This window comes from Mchenga conophoros, linkage group LG3, assembly GCF_057382185.1.
Source record: "Mchenga conophoros isolate Kocher_MC1m ecotype Shallow Benthic linkage group LG3, M_conophoros_male_GT1.1, whole genome shotgun sequence".
Classification (NCBI taxonomy): Eukaryota; Metazoa; Chordata; class Actinopteri; order Cichliformes; family Cichlidae; genus Mchenga; species Mchenga conophoros.
The window spans coordinates 69,974,552-69,994,136 of record NC_140528.1 but is presented as its reverse complement, the minus strand read 5'-3'; the positions used below and the strand labels follow the sequence as shown (position 1 = coordinate 69,994,136).

At 39.8% G+C, this 19,585-nt stretch overlaps 1 protein-coding gene and 1 pseudogene across 2 annotated transcripts; one reads left to right on the top strand and one right to left on the bottom strand.

The window, feature by feature from the left end:
* Positions 1 to 3,732: 3,732 nt before the first annotated feature.
* On the bottom strand, positions 3,733 to 5,613 carry LOC146580330 (uncharacterized; annotated as a pseudogene).
* A 4,551-nt stretch (positions 5,614 to 10,164) lies between these two features.
* LOC146580329 (uncharacterized) lies at positions 10,165 to 14,965 on the top strand. Of its 2 annotated transcripts, none has more exons than XM_085266990.1 (11): positions 10,165 to 10,219; positions 10,764 to 10,824; positions 10,917 to 11,180; positions 11,280 to 11,486; positions 11,589 to 11,926; positions 12,404 to 12,465; positions 12,558 to 12,706; positions 12,806 to 13,257; positions 13,767 to 13,828; positions 13,950 to 14,098; positions 14,190 to 14,965. In XM_085266990.1, the coding sequence occupies exons 2-11, from the start codon at positions 10,782 to 10,784 to the stop codon at positions 14,276 to 14,278; spliced, it is 1,815 nt and encodes a 604-aa protein (XP_085123116.1). In that variant the 5' UTR covers positions 10,165 to 10,219; positions 10,764 to 10,781; the 3' UTR covers positions 14,279 to 14,965. The 2 variants fall into 2 exon arrangements, with proteins under 2 accessions (XP_085123116.1, XP_085123115.1); XM_085266989.1 differs by having other exon boundaries at positions 12,803 to 13,257.
* Positions 14,966 to 19,585: the final 4,620 nt, after the last annotated feature.

The window sequence follows — 19,585 nt, the reverse complement described above, 5'->3', positions numbered from 1 at the left end:
ACTGTGTAATTACTGTAAAATCTAATATTGTGTTTAATTAAAAATATTAAGTAGGCTGAACTCAATTTTTAATCAATTTGTTATTAGAACTCAATTTAAGTAAGTTACCAGTACTTTTTATGCAAAAACGCTGATCAACTCAATTTATTTGAGTTGTCTTAACTTAGAAAAACTAAGTAAGCTGGAAGTTTTGCTTCTCAGTGCGGAAGGATGAAAGATGTTTTTTGAAAATGCCCCGTCACTACCGTCCTCCTCCCTATCATGGATCAGTCCGCATGTTCATGGTGCCAGCACTTTTTTCTGGAATATGTTGAGCAAACCTGGAAAAGCGTCAGCTCAAGATATTATTGTTGTCATTGCTGTGGATCTTTACCTGATACACTGACTTGGTGAGTAAATGTTTACTCTTATTCAAACAGATTTTTTGGCTTCTCTTAGTTTAGCACCAGGTTTATAATCTTGCTAGCTTGTTAGTGTTAGCCTAGCGTTGCTGCTGCCGCTGGGCTCATGTTACTTAAAAATTAACACCAACGCCTTAAAAACCTTATATAAAAATATGACTGTGAAATTTTCTGTTGATTGTTTGAAATAAAGAAGTGAGATAAGAGCCCTGACAAAATTTTTCGGGAGGCGCAGCCGTTAGGGGTGGGGTGTATTTTCAAACCATAGCCAGTGTTGGGGAGTAACGGAATGCACGATCTGATATCGTCGTGCTGGTGTTGTTCCCAGATCATCATACTAAATGTTGTTCCACACACACACATTCTCACATACACACACACATTCTCACATGCATACAGATGTTTACACATACACACACATAGTGCCTTGTCTTAGAACCATTTGGGGGGTTTTATGGTGGGCGTTGCTTTGCTGTGATGTGTATTGTGTGAACTGTTTTCCCAATAAAAGGCAGCAAGCGAGGCCGTCGTTGGGGTTATTGCGGTAGGATTCAGAGTGCTTTCTGAGACACCGGCTGGGGCCTCCCTTGCTAGCTAGTAAAAGATGTTCGTCTTGCTTTTGTCGTTAACGAGAATAAGTTTCTGAACCAGCGGGGCTTGTGGAAACACAGACCTAACAAAATGAGTATTCAAAAAGGGGATGTTACTCAGCAATGTATTAGCAAATTCAGCATCATCAAAATTCGGGGCATATACATTTACCAACAAAATCTTTTTCTGCATTAGAGTACCAGCAACAATGATGTATCTACCATTCCTATCAGTGATAACAAAGAGAATTGAACTTTCTTATTAATGAGAATGGCCACTCCTCTAGCTTTTCAATTAAAATTTGAGTGAAAGAGCTGACCCACCCAAGGGCAATATAACCTATCCAATCCAATCCAATCCAACTTTATTTATATAGCACTTTTAAAAACAACAAAGTTGACCAAAGTGCTTTCCAATAATAAAACAGAGGTAGCAGTTAAAACCATACTTTAAGCATACAATGAAATCAATAAACAAAACAAATATATAATTGAAAAAGAAGATAAAAATAAATCAACATGAGTAGAATAAACAATAAGATATACAATGAATAAGATTAACAAAGTAAAAAGATTAAGAATGACCAACAGCTGACTAAAAATTGACTACAAACTGGCTCTGATAACACTCCTAGAAGGCCTTTGAAAAAAAGTGTGTTTTTAAAAGTGATTTAAACATTTCAAGTGTTGGGGCCTGCCTAATATGGAGGGGCAGTTTGTTCCATAGTTTGGGGGCTACAACAGCGAAAGCTCGGTCTCCTCGGTGTTTCGAACCTATAACGATCTTTAATGCGAAGATGAGTCTCCTGTAAAAATGCTATATCAGAATTTTGATGTTTCAAGTGAGTGAAAACCTTAGATCACTTAACAGGGTTGCCCATACCTCTAATATTCCAACTAATAAATCTAAGAGGCATGCTTAACTAGGGATGGGTATCGTTTAGGTTTTATCCGATACCAGTACCAAACCGGTACTTTTGAAACGGTGCCGGTGCTTAAAGAATGGAGAACACAAAATTGGTCCAAAAACCTCTCATGTTCAGCTGCTTTTTTTTTGTAAAAAGATAACAATGTTAACCTTTTCTGCAGCTATAGGGGATATGTGGCATCACTCTTGGCTGGAAGCAGTGCTTAAACAATGGAAAAAATAAACTTTGTCCAAAAACCTCTCATATTTAGCTGTTTTCCACTTTTTCTTTGGTCATTTTAGCCTTTTTGGCCAGGGTGAAGGGAGTATCTGCCATCAAACAAGAGGACAGCCGCATGTAGCTATGATGATGTTTGCTAGTTCACCTTACATGCAATAATTTAATAACGAGGTTAGCCTACTCAACGTAAATTACACACGAACAACATTAAGCTACTCACGCAGAGAATAACTGCTGCTGCTGCCATCATCATCCGTCATCATTTCTGCTACACTGCCAGGGCTAGGGGCCAGGACTCTCCTCTTCGGGTTTTTGGGGGATGTTGCTAACTCCGGGTCCGATAACAGGCAACCCACCCGCAGTAGATGTGCATGGTGTGAGGTCTCGCTGCAAGCTATCAAATACGGCGCATTTCTCAGCTTTTAACAAAATGCTATACGTCGCCAGGCGTTTCATCAGATTCGAGGAGTTACCTCCTTTGCACAGTATCACCTTAAAGCACTTGTTGCAGGCTGCTGAGTTTGCATCTTTTGCTGTAAAGTACAGCCAGACTTTGACCGCTTTGCTTTGGGCATTTTTAATCTGTAGCTCTGCTCTAAAAGAACGTACGTACCTGGGCCCACCTACTACGCTCACAAACGTAGAATGATTGGCTGGAATCCAAAGTGTATGACATCTCAGGAAAAAAAAAAAAAGCACCGAAATGTGCGCTGCTTTTTGGTCTGGTTACTACTGTTTATGTCAGAACCGGTGCCATTATGGCACCGGATACCGGTACCCATCCCTATGCTTGACCCAACAATGCTGGGGTGTATATTGCCATTAGCCATTCATAAAGAAGAATAAATAAACAAAACACAACAACAACTAAAATGCCAGTGGCCGTAAAGAGCCGAAAAGAGACAGCCCCCCCCAATAACCCTGGAAACAAATACACCCCAGGTTGTTATGTGTGGCTGTGTGCAGACAGGAATAGGACCCAAGGTGCAGACTCCGGAGACAGTCGTGAACTCAAAACAGCTTTAATGTAAAACTCAAAATATAACATAACTGGGGAAAAAAAAATCAAAATAAACTTAAACCAGAGGACTGACAGAACACACAGCCAAATAAACAGTAGATCGCGACACAGACACAGAGAAACACAGGGCTTAAATACACAGAGGAAGCAATCAGGGAATGGGTAACAGGAGGGAAACACAGCTGGGGCAAATCAGGCCTAACGAGACAAGGGGAAGCAAAACCAGACACATTAACATCAGACATGGACTTTCAAAGTAAAACAGGAAACCCATAACACAGACTGAACAAAAGACACAGACTCACATGCAGGCACTACAACAGAGGGAACAGAGACGTGGGACCAGGGCAGACACAGACACTGACTGGACACGGGGATATAGCAACTAAGGATACACAGAGACATGAACTAGACAAGGGATACAGCTGACAGGGGAGACAGAGCAACTAGAGAAGACAGAGACATAAACCATAAGACAGAACTCAAAGAAACCAAAAACTAGAAATTATAAATAACATAATAAACTCAAAAACCCTGGGTCAACGACCCAGGCATCCTAACAACACCCCTTCCTAAAGGGCTGGCTCCCAAACAAGGAGCCAGAAACAAACAAAAAAAAAGTGCAAACACCGGAGCCCGGAATGCAACAGAACAAAAAACAGGCTCACGACAGGGGCAGGCGGCCAGGAAAAATTGTTCACAAAAAGTTCAGGGGGCCGGCCTGGAGGCTGAGGCACAACAGTCCAAACCCGGGCAGGTCAGGTGGGCGGCCCAGAGGCTGACGGCCCAAGAGCCCAGAAAACAGTTCAGGGGGCCGGGCAGGCGGGAGGTACCGGCGGCGACGGAGCAGGTCAGGAGGCCGGCCGGGCGGGAGGCACCGGCGTAGTTCAGGGGGCCGTCCATGACGGCAACAACGTCCAGGACGAGCAGGCCAGACAGGACGTGCAGGCCGGACAGGCCGGACGGGACGTGCAGGACGAGCAGGCCGAGCAGGCCGGACGGAACGAGCAGGCCGAGCAGGCCAAGACGGCATGGGGACCTCAGGTGCAGACGAAGCTGAACACTCGGAGGCTGGACCAGGCGGAGCTGCAGAGGCTGGACCAGGCGGAGCTGCAGAGGCTGGACCAGGCGGAGCTGCAGAGGCTGGATCAGGCGGGGCTGCAGAGGCTGCAGGCGGTGGAGCCGGTGGTGGCTGAATGGCCTAGCCAGAACCATCAGCAGACACTGGGATGTGCTGGCTGGGTCGTCCCGGACCCCCAGCTGACGAGGCAAGAGGCTGAACGGGCCCCTCGGACCCTCCAGCGAAGACAGGAGGCTGAACGGGCCCCTCGGACCCTCCAGCGGAGACAGGAGGCTGAACGGGCCCCTCGGACCCTCCAGCGGAGACAGGAGGCTGAACGGGCCCCTCGGACCCTCCAGCGGAGACAGGAGGCTGAACGGGCCCCTCGGACCCTCCAGCGGAGACAGGAGACGGCTGGAGCGGTTCCTCGGACCCTCCAGCGGGAACAGACGGCTGAAGCGGTCCCTCGGACCCTCCAGCGGAGGCAGGAGGCTGGACGGGCCCCTCGGACGCTCCAGCGGAGGCAGGTTGCTGGACGGATGACCGAGGAGAGGAGCGACGGTGGCGTCGCTTCCTTCTAGACGAGGGACCGGGAACCGGTGGAGAAATGGAGACCTCCTCCTCATCCTCCGACCACACAGCCGCCAGGAAAAAGGCAGGCGAATGGACAGGCGAACAAGGTCCCGGCTGGTGTGGGGAAGGAGAGGAAGCCTGCAGTGGCGATGAGGCAGAGTGTGCGTTGTCCTGGGGCGGCGGTGGGGAAGATGTAGTGAGTGAGAGAGCAAGCTCACCAGCCCTGACTTGCTCTCTCCAGGCAGTTATGGTGTTCCCCAACTCAGTGTCCTTAGCAAACTGGCTAAGCCGGGGGTTATATTGAATAATGGCCTCCACCGCACTCAGCCCAACTGCCATGGTCCTTAAATCCGGGGACTGGGCGATGCGGTCGAGCAGGCTCACCATCCGCTCCATCTCAGTGTTGTACTCCGAGGAAAAAGAGTCTGCGGGGTCCATGTTCTGGTCGCGATCTTCTGTTATGTGTGGCTGTGTGCAGACAGGAATAGGACCCAAGGTGCAGACTCCGGAGACAGTCGTGAACTCAAAACAGCTTTAATGTAAACCTCAAAATATAACATAACTGGGGAAAAAAAAATCAAAATAAACTTAAACCAGAGGACTGCCAGAACACACAGCTAGGTAAACGGTAGATCATGACACAGACACAGAGAAACACAGGGCTTAAATACACAGAGGGAGCAATCAGGGAATGGGTAACAGGAGGGAAACACAGCTGAGGCAAATCAGGCCTAATGAGACAAGGGGAAGCAAAACCAGACACATTAACATCAGACATGGACTTTCAAAGTAAAACAGGAAACCCATAACACAGACTGAACAAAAGACACAGACTCACATGCAGGCACTACAACAGAGGGAACAGAGACGTGGGACCAGGGCAGACACAGACACTGACTGGACACGGGGATATAGCAACTAAGGATACACAGAGACATGAACTAGACAAGGGATACAGCTGACAGGGGAGACAGAGCAACTAGAGAAGACAGAGACATAAACCATAAGACAGAACTCAAAGAAACCAAAGACTAGAAATTATAAATACTATAATAAACTCAAAAACCCTGGGTCAACGACCCAGGCATCCTAACACAGGTCTCCACAGAACAGAACAAAGGAGACAGCAGTGTACCCCAAAGTAGCAAAAATGATTCACCAAAGTGACTGGACTAACTGGAGCCTGAATAAAAATAAAAACAAGAGAGAAAAACACTCCCGCCACCTTCCCTACTGTATAACAGTGTGCGCACAACAATAAACATGTACAAAACAAAACAAAACACCCCCGTTGTTGCTGAACATTTAACAAAAAACAACTACAACAGAAGTGCATAAAAAAACAAAACAAAACGAGTCCTGTGCAAATCAATGCAGTAAGCTTAGAAAATATTGTGCTGGACTGATCCGAAGTACATGAGTATAACATAGGATTTAGTCTCATTATATAACAATGAAAATAAAATGAAACAGCAGACCAACAGTACAATAACTAGCGCAACGCCCTAAGAAAATGATGCACAGGAAGCGTTAAACCTAACGAGAGCGTAAACCCTTAGTAGCATTACAGTACCAAACTGAATGGCTATTGAAGCTCACCCAGAGATCAAAGTTTTGACATAATTACTGGCTTCCTCCGCTGAAACAAAGTCCTTCTCAACACCCTTATGTGTGATGAGAAGTCGCACTAGATGAAACAGGCCATACCGAACACCTTCAATGCCATGGAATTGCTGCCTGACCGTGTTGAATGCAGCACAAGCCCATGCTACCATAGCAGTATAGTCGGGGAAGACTGAGATGGTCAGGTCTCCAACTTTAATCTGTCGGCGTTCTCTAGCATGTCGTAAAATGTCAACACAGTCAGTGTGGTAATGAAGCCTGCATACAATGGCTCGTGGACGGTCGCCAGGCTTAGGTCTGGGTTGGAGGTTCCTGTGGGACCGATCCAAAAGTACCTTCTTCCCCAGATCAAATGCTTCCTTTAGCAAGGAGGCTACGGCAGCATTGGTGCATGTGTCAGGGCCCTCCGGCACTCCCACTATCCTAACATTGTTACACTGCGTCCTAGACTCCAACTCTTCACATTTATTTTCCAGCTTGGCTACGTTAGCTGGGAGGCCCTTCATAGTGTTTTTCATCTCAGCTATATTATCAGAGCAAACTGTAACCGCGTGCTCCATCTCCCTGACCGTACCTTTTAGCTTGGACACAGTAGCGTCATTAGAAGTTTTATCGATTGCCAGCTGCGCTTGCTGGTAAAACTTAATGGTAGACAAAGCATCACCAAGAGTAACCTGAAGTTCTTTTTAAAAAATATTGGTGATATCTTTCCTCAGCGAAGCCAGCAACTCGACCTTGAGAGCTTCAATATCAGGATTAGCTTGGCACAAGGGGGGCTTTACAGGAGACAACGGCTCACTCGAGGATGTGGATGTGGTTTGCAAACTAGACCTTAGTGATGTTTGAATAGTACTGCGAGTTTTAATATTTTTTGCTGCCATTTTACGCAGGCCCAAGTAAAACTTCTCAACACAACAAACTACAGACTAAAACAGGACTAGGATTATGCAAGAATGAATAACAATTTAATCAAAGTCGACGGGAGTTCCCAAACTCGTGTCCTAGTCCATCAAAGCTCAACCGGAAGTCCCAGACACGGAATTTAATCTTAACAAACAACGTACTGTTGACTTGACCGAGAAACATGAATACAAAACAAAAGGCAAAAATGAACAGAGGCAAAACTAAAATTAAAATCTAAACTGGGAAAAGCTAGACAACTATGACAAAAGACATGAATATGATTTTGAGCAGGAGTATGAGAGTAACTATGACAATAACCTCACACAAAAGATCATCTTCTTTGGACACTAGCATTTCTCTTGAACTTTTGATTTGGACTGTCATTTTTATTTTCTTGTCTTGTTTGAGTGGTGCGACACAAACAACCTGCTGCTTAACACCGAGAAGACTAAGGAGCTCATCGTGGACTGCCCAGAGCATTGCCGGAACACCACTTCCTGCCATAAAGGACATCTACAGGAAGCGGTGTCTGAAAAGGGCTGGGAAAATCATCAAAGACCCCAGTCTCCCATCACATGGACTCTTCACCCTCCTGCCCTCTGGGAGGCGCTACAGGAGCCTAAGACCACCAGGTACCGGAACAGCTTCTTCCCCACAGATGTCAGACTCCTGAACTCTGCCTCCTGACATCTGACCCACGTTAAACTCATGGACTGGACATACACACACCCACAACCACCTACACACACACACAATGGACAACTGTACCCTCAAACACAAAATAATAACATGGACTGAACCACCACTCACAACCACTAGCACTTTATATAGCCTCTGTAGAAATTATCCACATATCTCACTTATCTTAACTGCTACTGTATAGCTCTGTGTAAATAATCATTCTCTACATACAATAATTTTTAATCCCACAACTGTTTATAACCTGCATAGTTCACATTTCTGTATAACTGTATATCTCAGATTTCTTTTTTTAAATTTCATATTCTGCATAGTTTTTTTTTTCATATTTATATCCTGGTCATACCCTGTACATAGCTTGTACTCACTACAGCCTGTACATACTTATAGTTATAGAATATTCATAACATACTTCATACCGTGTACATTATAACATACCATAATAGACTCATTTCTGTAATATACTTACATATCTGTAATATCTCTAATATATATTGTAATATATCTCTATCATGGCTAAAGCACTTCTGGATGGATGCAAACTGCATTTCATTGCCCTGTACCTGTAACATGTGCAATGACAATAAAGTTGAATTCTATTTTAATTCTATTCTATTCTATTGTTTTCCTGTTCTGTTCTGTTCTGGGTTTTTTTTGGTTTTTTTTGTGTGTGTTTTTTAGTTTTAGTTTTTGTCTTTCTTTTCGTGCTTAGATATCATTGCTTCCTTTGTCTGGTGTGATTTTATGTAATTGTCTTAAAATCTTATAAATAAACATAAAAAAAAGAATAGTACATGAATGTGACATTATATTAATACAGAAAAATACAAAAAATAAAAAACAACATAAAACGGTGGGTCACAGACCCAGCCCCTGACAGAATGTGCAAGTGAGTGTGCAATTGATCCAATCTGAGATGATCCGTGAGTTCAACAGGGAGGCAGGCAGGTGAGAATGTAAGTCGAGACATTGCCAGAGCTATGGCTGAGATTGGGCAGGTAGGTCAAGCGACCGGGTTGAAAGGAACTGTGCACTCGTGGAGAGAATGTCAGTGGATAAAATTAGAGACAAGAGAAAGCAAGGTGAGTCTAAGCACAAAGATAGCAAAATACATGAATCGCCTGATGCTAACGCTGGTTAGCTGACGTTCTGGTGAAAGGTAGTTGTCAAAGCTGGATTTAAATGCTGCTGCGTTAATCAGCTCCAGGTGCAGCTCACGAGAGAGAACAAGGACAGCTCTGCACAGAGGAGGAGACATGACACACAGTGGAAAAACCCTGCCACTCCCACGGACCATAACAGGTGACATTCTTAGGAATAGTAAGAGCTGTACAGAGAAAATAAGTAGGTAGACCTTGCACAGATGATAAGCTGACTGAGATATAGAGTTACAGGTACACTGGCATCCAGCAGCTCAAAAAGTGTGAAAGGCGACCTGTAATTTGACTTCAAAAGTGTCTAACTGAGGTGCAGTACCAAATAGTATGCAGGTAAATGTCAGGCATGTTTGGAGTACACAATATACATTTGTTTGATTCACAAACAAATGGAACATCTAAAGTGTAGTCTCCACATCGCCACACGTGGCATTAGTTTTCCACATGTGGCGTCATCTTTTTAAAGTAAATGGCACACCCACCACTGAAATAATAAAATACTACAAGACAAAAAACAAAACAAAACTAATGCACAGTAAACAAGGAGCAAAGAAGGAAAAACCCAAAGGAAACAAAGAAAAAGAAAAGACCAGGTTTGATGTGAATGTCAGTAGACAGTGGGCGTAGCAGAACCACATGAATGTAATGGAAGGAGTAACAAGTTTTGCAGCTTTGCTCCCATAGTGGATTTCAAATCAAAATTCAATTTATGATAGATGTTTACACTCGTCTGTGTGAAAAAGAAAATCACACAATCAAAGAGCAGAACCTGCTCTAACAGATTGAGTTTGAAGAATTGCAGCCCTGCCTGTTCAACCGCTAAGCTAATGACATCTGGTTAAGTCATGTGAAAGGAATGAACCACAGAACTCTGGATTGGCAATGAATCAGTTATTCAGGAAGTAAATGCTTTTGTTTCATATTTCACTGACGTGTCATAAGCTCAGAGGAACAGATATAAAACCTGAATAAATTAGTGGCATCATACAAGAACAGGGAGCAGTCACCCGAAGCAGCTGCTTTCACATTAGACCATTGCTCAGGGTAAGTGCATTGCTTCATATATAGTCCATATACAGGGAGTGCAAGTGTTTCTAATTGTATGTATAAAACAGATTATTGCTATTTATTTATGTTATTTTTGCTCATGATTTTTTCTTTTCTTTTCTTTTTTATGAAATGCAGTTTAAGAAATTGTTTAGTTTTTTTTTTTTGTTCTAGTCATGCTACAGAAAAACAGAACCAGTATCTTTAATAGTATTTTAAAAGTGAATAATTATCAGTAACAGGATTAGATTTCATAATCAGGGCAAATAAGTGTAGTGTTATAGTTAATGATAGCAGTTGAGGGTTTTGGTGATGTTAATTCTTTCTTTTTAGCATTGACCAACATAGTCCAAAACAGCAGCACAAATTAGTTTTGATTTTCGAAAAGCAAACTGAATTGCAAATAGCCTAAATAAGGAAAAGGTTAACATGTGCTTAAAACTAATATAAATATATCTATAGATTTGAAAGTACATTAATATGTTTGTTGTTTTGTTGTTGTTTATTGCTGTGTAAATACTTGTACTGTCAAATACTACAGGTTCAAGAGCCAGCCACAATGGGTAACAAACAAATCTTTAAAGCTTTATTGACATTTATAGGTAAGTTACTCCTTTATTAAAAAATAAAATAAAATACAAATACAAAAGAAAGCTTTATAAAAAGCCTTTATTGTTGTGATTTTTGCATACAGTGGTAATAAAGCTTGTGAGCACAGCAGTTACTGCCACAACAACTGGAGTTCCAACAACATCTGGAAATTCGACTACTAGCACTACAACACCAATGATGACTGCATCTACAAACACAAACACAGCAAATGTTACAAACACCACACCTACAACAAACACATCTGCGGTGCCTACAACAGTTTCAACTACACCTGTAAACACTGCAACACCAATGATGACTGCACCTACAAACACAACGACTCCTACAACCACCACACCTGTAATCAGTAAGCAATATTTCATGTTATTGTTCTTGAAAGTCACAATATCTTAACACTGTTTGTTCAAACAGGCTTGTTTTCTTTTTCTTTTTTTGGCATTTACAGTGGTTTCAAACACAACTGTGAGCGCTACAACACCAATGATGACTACAGTTACAAACACAATCACAGCAAATGTTACAAACACCACACCTACAACAAACACATCTGCGGTGCCTACAACAGTTTCAACTACACCTGTAAACACTGCAACACCAATGATGACTGCACCTACAAACACAACGACTCCTACAACAACCACACCTTTAATCAGTAAGCAATATTTCATGTTATTGTTCTTGAAAGTCACAATACCTTAACACTGTTTGTTCAAATAGGCTTGTTTTTTTGTTGTTGTTTTTTTGGCATTTACAGTGGCTTCAAACACAGCTGTGAGTGCTACAACACCAATGATGACTACAGTTACAAACACAATCACAGCAAATGTTACAAACATCACACCTATAACAAACACATCTGCGGTGCCTACAACAGCTTCAACTACACCTGTAAACACTGCAACACCAATGATGACTGCACCTACAAACACAAACACAACGACTCCTACAACCACCACACCTGTAACAACTACAACAGCTGAACCAGTAACAGGACTATTGTTGACATTCACCTCAAATGAAAACTTCACACCAGCCTTGGCGGATTCTAACTCTCCACAATTTGCAAGTCGAAGCACGCTTGTAGAGACAGCTGTAAGTATCCTTTTGAAGTTTCATACCCAAACATATGCATGCACATACACACATAACTTAGAAAAAAAAAGTAATTTTAGTGTGACATTACATGTACCTCTATATGATTGCATAGAGTAAGCAAGAGACAATTGGAATTATTCACATGATTACAGCAGTATAAACAAATGTGCATGCACATATAACTTTGTATTACTGGATCATGTTTTAAATTTGAATGCTTTTGAAAAGTCCTGCAAATTGGTATGCTTTTATTAGCATTTCTGTGTTGTTGAGTTTTTTCAACGATTAAAAATATTTAGTTAAAAAAGAAACAGATTCAATATGTAACCAAAGAAACTGAAATTCTATGAATTGTAAACAAACTGGGCAAATGACTTATTGCAGCGTAAATGCAATGTTTGCTTTGGAAAATAAAGAAGCACAAACCCTAAAAATATAGCACATATATTCCGAGATTATTTTGTTTTTCTGCAGCTTACACCTTTTTACAAGGCAACATTTAAATCATTCCGGTCACTGAGAGTGACTTCATTCAGGTAATTCCCTTTTTATATACAGATTAATTTTTAACAGTATGTGTCATACAGTAATGAAAATAAAACAATATTTTTGGTTATTCATTTTGCAGGAGTGGATCAATTATCAGTGACATAAGGATTGAGTTTGGATCTTCAGCTGTGCCGAATACAACTGATATTGCAAATGTTTTGATCAATTCAGCCTCAAATATAACAGCCTTCAACATTACCACAAACTCTGTGGTTGTCCGTGAAATAGGTAAGCAATATTTCATGTTATTATACTTTAAACTCACAATATCTTAAAACTTTTTGTTAAACCATCGGCTTGTTTTCTTTTCTTGGCATTTAACAGTAGCTTCAACTACAACTGTGAGTGCTACAACACCAATGATGACTGCAGTTACAAATGCAACCATAGCAAATCTTACAAACACCACACCAGGAACAAATACAACTACAGTGTCTACAACAGCTTCAACTACACCTGTGAATGCTACAACACCAATGATGACTACCCCTACAAACGCAACCACAGCAAATCTTACAAACACCACACCAGGAACAAATACAACTACAGTGTCTACAACAGCTTCAACTACACCTGTAAACACTGCAACGACAATGAATACTACAAACACAACCACAACCACAACGACTCCTACAACCACTACACCTGTAACAATTACAACAGCTGAGCCAGTAACAGAAGTAAAGCTTACATTCACCTCAAATGAAACATTCACACAAGACTTGGCGAATTCTACATCTACAGCATTTAGAAATCGAAGGACGCTCATAGAAACAACAGTAAGTATCCATCTTAAAATGTCATACCCAAACATATGCATATTATTAAAAAAAAGAAAACACGAGCTATTATAGTATTGCAGTATATGTGCATAATGATAGATTTCTTTGTTTTTTTCATCTTCTTTACAAATATTTAGAATTTTCTTTTGAAATACAAGTGTAGTAAATTTCCCATCATAGTTTGGAACCTGATTGGATAGTGAAAATTAGAAACATTTGCATGATCTTCACAGTAAAAACAAATGTGCAAACAAATTTAATTTTCTATGTTAAAAAATGTGAGTGCTTCTGACAAGTCCTGTCTGCTTTTATCAGTAAAATGAAAAGGGAAATGGATTCAATATGTGACCATCGAAATGGAAATTGTATGAACAGTTGATAAAATTATATATTATTGCATAAAGTTACATATTGCATTATAATTCAGTGTTTGTTTTGGAAAATAAATAAATGCAAAACCTAACAATATAGCACATGTATTCAGAGAATATTTTGTGTTTTTGCAGCTTACACCGTTTTATATACAACGATTGAACTCATTCCGGTCACTGACAGTGACTTTATTCAGGTAATTCCTGTTTTATATACGGATGGAAATTTACAAATGCAACAATAATAACAACAACAACAATAATAATATTAATACAATTATGAAAATAACACAATATTTTTATTTATTCATTTTGCAGAAGTGGATCAATTATCAATGAAATGAACATTGGATTTCCATCTTCAGTGGTCCCTAATATAACTGACATTGGAATTGTTTTAATCAATGCTGCCTCAAACATAACAGCCTTCAACATTGACCCTACCAGTGTTGTTGTCAATGGCACAAGTAAGCAATTTTTAATGCAATCATATTAAAAAGGAATTGCAATATCTTAGAACCATTTGTTAAAGACTTTTCTCCCCCTTCCCATTTACAGAGGTAAATAGTGGAGTGATCCACAAGAGCAGTCTACTCACTGCATCCTGTATGGTGCTGCTGTCATGGCTCATGTCAGGCCACCAATAACATGTCCTGATGCTCTTGTGGAATTCCTTTTGGAAATGTCTGCTGTGATTGGCTATGAAAAAGGGACGTTGTTCACATTGAAAATCCAAGAGGACCTTCTGGTAAAGTGCAAAGAATGGCTTCGCAAGAATTAGATACTAAATTGGGTAACACACACAATAATAATGAAGCATATTTTTAAAAATGCATCTACTTCATCATGATTGCATATTTAAGTAGGAGATGGAATCCCATCTATGATGGGAATAACTTTATCCACTGAAAGGGTAATGTGTGTAACGTGTGTCATTAATGAGTAATACCCTATGAAATCGGGAGAAGAATTTGTGATATGTAATCGTCACACTCCTCGTCACCGCACTGCTCCTCCATCAAATGGACAGTTTGACTGACTGTGGCATTCCTGAAACATAAGCTATGTGAATAACGCCCTGTATGATTACCCAATCATGTTTCATATGTTTAAATCGTGTGATAGTGTGTGCAACTTTGCATTTATTTTGTATAATTATAATACAGCATAGTAATAATAAAAAATACAAGTAGGTTACGCAAATTAGGAATAAAAACCCCCCAAAATGTATAGACTACATCAATGTAATAATTCCTTTTTCCTTCTAAAGAAAAAATCTGTCATGATATACTGAAACTGCTTGCATTAAACAAATTGAAGATTTATACAGAGAATTGAGCTCTGTTTCTCTTTATTTAAACTCTACTCAGTACTGTCAGTGTTGTTCAGGATGATAAAGATAAAACATACACCCAAAAGTATTCAGACATGTAATGCTGCTTTGTAGATTACTATTGATTATTGACTTCAGGGCCTTCTATTAGTTGCCTTAAATCGCTTAGTTAAGGGCAACTGTAGAGCAAAAACAAGCACAAACACAAGGCTATCTTTTTTTGGATGGGGCAAGAAGACCACTCATGATATCAAGTGAACTGCAGAGGTACCATGTATGGAATGCCAGGACTGCCATAATGAATTAATTAAATACACCATTAAATAATTAATTAAATGTGTCAATAATTAATTAAAATTGGAATTAATTAATTAAATAAATAGTTATGGCACATGTAATTAATTAATTATTCACACATTTAATTATTTATTTATGTATTTCACATTTTAATTAATTATTGACACATTTAATTAATTATTTATGTATTTCACATTTTAATTAATTATTGACACATTTAATTAATTATTGACACATTTAATTAATTATTTAATGATATATTTATTTATTTCATTTTGGCAGTCCTGGCGCCTGGCTCTCATCATGAAATAATTTTATCTGTCAGCCTCACCTATCAAACTCAGGGGGCGGGGTTAACGCTGCCCATGCAGCTTCTCTAACATTTGATTGGTTGCCGTGCAAAGTAAGTCAAAACAGGTCGATCTTAGATAATCGATTGCTTGTGTAGACTTGGGGCAGCCAGGTATCCCAGAATGCAGATCAAATCACAGGCAGCAATGGTGGTGGTGTAGTTTTAAAATACCCCGTTTTTCTGTCACCAGCTACACTTTTAACAGTGTTTTAGCCGCGAATGTCGCGCCGTATGTCTGGTCAGGTTGTCAACATAGAACATGTTTGCAAAAGTGCTCAGATGTTTTCAGAGATTTCACTAGCTCTGCTAACAATTAGCATGCAGAGTGCACGCAGGGGGTTACGTTAACCGGTTTGTTTACATATTCCACTCTCCGTGTTCCACATGTTGCATTCGCAGATTCTCATTTTCACCGAACGATCGTCTCTTTCCGCCTGGTCTTGTGTCTCTGTGCTTCTGTAACATAAAGAACGAGCTGACATTTTTCTCACGAAACCAGCGATCAGCTCAACAGACCCTCAGTTTACCAGCATGCATCCTCCTCCTCATCTGTCAGCTGTTTAACACCTGCTGCTAATTCAAGAAACACGCCTACATTACCTGGTGATAGTCACAGTTTAACTGGGCAGCCGGTGCTCGATATAAAGCAATGTCAGCGCATTTTTCTGCACAAGATAAGTTAATATAGTGTTTTCCCCGAGCGCAGAGCTGCTGGAGCTTGTTTCCTTACAGAGCACTTTATAGGCGAACAGCTTCATCAGCGGCTGATGTCCAATCACCGGCACACAGCTTTGAAACCTCAGCTGAGTTTTAGCTCTCAGTGGTTAAACGCTGGACTTCATTCACTCAGGTTCTGTCTGTTGGGTCACGTTTACTTCGCTGTTTTATTTACAACTGAGCAAATCGGTTTGGCTGAGGTTAAAGTTACGTTTCATAACTGCATAGTTTCACAGACGTTTAATGGTTCACTGGCACATGTGTTAGACTGAACTATCATCTAAATATCATCTGTTTTTTAATAGTTATTCAACTGTATTCTAAGCACCAGCTGTCTGTTAGAATGTGATTTTTTTCTCTCTCTGTTGGCAGAGGTATAAAAATGCGCAGGAAAATCTGACGTGCATGGCGAACTTCACCAACGATATTTAGGGAGGAATAAACACACATCAGACATACATGAACCATTTGCCTGTCTCCATAATTGAGAGCATCAATTTTACATGTATGATCTTAAAACAGGACACAGCCACTATACGTGCTGGCCTCATATCAAATGTGAAGGCCTGAGTCTATGTTTGACATTTAAACAGCAGCGAGTCTGCAGCTGAGGGAATACAAACTCAAATTGTCGGAACAGGTTTGCTCGTTTCTTGGATTCATTTGGTGATTTATTAAATGTATAACTGTTATTCTAATCTGCTGCTGAGTCTCTTACACTTTTCTTTATGCTGTATATTTTCACGTCTCTGGAATAGTCGGCAGTTAGATAGTCAGCTGGGAAACTTTGTGTTAACTCATGGAGCTGAGGATATCGTGGATATGCTGACCTCGCTCCGTGGTGTACAGGGCCGTTTACCCTCATGATTAATATTCACTATAAAAATATTAGCCGAACATCATGAAGTCTGTATGTGTTTCATAGTGTCGAACAACCTTTGTACAGTTAAAGCCAGCAGTTACTACATGACAGAAACACCAACGTTATCTCTTTTATGTGTTTATACACAGGTCACGCTGATTACTGAACAAAAACCCAAAGATCAGATGTTAAACAGATTTATTTGCTCTCTCTCCTCCTTAAACATTTTTTTAATGTTAGTTATAATTCAGAATTGGCGACTGAAACACGTAGGACACATAAGAACTTCAGGAAATAAAACACCGATAAATATAACCTCAGTAAAAGAAGTCAGCGGGGGTTACTACAGCTGCGCTTTGTCGGTGGGATTGCTTGCGAGGCGAGCGGGTCTATCCCACGCTTTGCCGTGAGACTGGGCAGACATCTCCGACATCATCGAAGCACTTTTGCAAAGAGGCTGTATCTTGACAAACCGACCAGACACATGAAGATTAAACCACTACATTCTCGGCTAAAAAAATATTAAAACGGTATTTGGTGACACACAAACAGGGTTTTTCAAAGTTCAGTTCTGTTAGCTTCCACGTGCCGGTTGTTGTGTGCTAGAAACAATGGCCACCAGGCAAAAGCAATGGTTTTGACTCGATCAGCGTTAACCCCGCCCCCTGAGTTTGATGGGTGAGGCTGACAGATAAAATTATTTCATGATGAGAGCCAGGCGCCAGGACTGCCAAAATGAAATAAATAAATATATCATTAAATAATTAATTAAATGTGTCAATAATTATTTAAATATGTCAATAATTAATTAAAATGCGAAATACATAAATAATTAATTAAATGTGTGAATAATTAATTAATTACATGTGTCAATAATTAATTAAAATGTGAAACACATAAATAATTAATTAAATGTGTCAATAATTAATTAATTACATGTGCCATAACTATTTATTTAATTAATTAATTCCAATTTTAATTAATTATTGACATATTTAATTAATTATTTAATGGTGTATTTAATTAATTCATTATGGCAGTCCTGGCGTTCCATAACAATGAAGTATGTTGTAAAAAAGCAAAAAAGGGAAGATTAGTAACTGAGAACAGAGAACTTCGCTCTACAGCGAGGGGGTCAGAAACAGTCATTTTCATTTTATGATGATATGTATATATATTTTTTCCCATTTTTTAAGAGAGAAATGGGACATCTAAATCATGATCAAACTAAAGAAAAGTCAAGAAATGGCATGAAAGACCACTGAAGAGATCAATATGATTTAAAAATTAAACATGCAGATAAACTTAAAGTGTACTTTTTAATGGTGGGAGACAAGTAGTACCAGCAGTATGAAGTCCTTGAGGCAAAAACAACAAGGAACCCAAATGGCATGGGAACACACAAAGGTAACAAACAGACACCTTCATAAACACATAGCACAAAGACAAGGCCCTGACTAAACTGTGTTTCATTACTCTAATTATCCTTCAGTCCCACTGAGAACTCATTAGGGAAATAAATAACAAACTAAAATAGTAAATAAATTACTGGAACACCACAAACTTAACACCAGAGAATAGACTTGAGCAAATCCCTGCATGTGAGGTGCCGTGGCAGGTAGGATTGGACCCAAATGCAGGACACAGCATGGACAGGAATAACTCAAAAGATTCCCTGAAAAACCTTCAGTTAGTCCAAAATGCTGCATTGAGACTACTGACAGTGACTAGAAAGAGAGAGCATATTTCACTGATTCTGGCTTCTTTCACTGGGTCATTGTTAAATCCAGACATGAATTTAAAATTCTTTTTCCTCACATACATCTTAACCCTCAGAGATCCCTAAAAAATACACACACATTGGTCCCTAATGGACATAAATGTCCATTCCCCAAAAAGTGCAATAAAAATATTATATATTAATATTTTTTTCCACTTTAAATTGGTCAGTCTTTTAAAACTACTTCTCCCTGAAATATTCATATAAAGTTTTAATTATATTTTCGTTGTTTTAACCCTTTAAATCCCAGTTTTACTTCATGAGCGCCCTGTTTTTTTAGCCCCCAAAAACAAAAAAACTCAATATTTTAAAAAAAAAACATTTGAAGTAATATTTGATTGTTATTATAATTAGGCCTTTAGATGGACTAAAGATTGGCACCAAGAGTCATTTCGATCGCCTTTTATTTTTTTTCCAGGAGCGCATTTCATAAAATGCACACTATCGACCACGCCCCAAAAAGTGCAATAAAAATATTAAATATTAATTTTTTTTTTCACTTTAAATTGGTCAGTCTTTTAAAACTGCTTCTCCCTGAAATATTCATATAAAGTTTTAATTATATTTTCGTTGTTTTAACCCTTTAAATTACAAAAAAACTAAAAAAAAAACT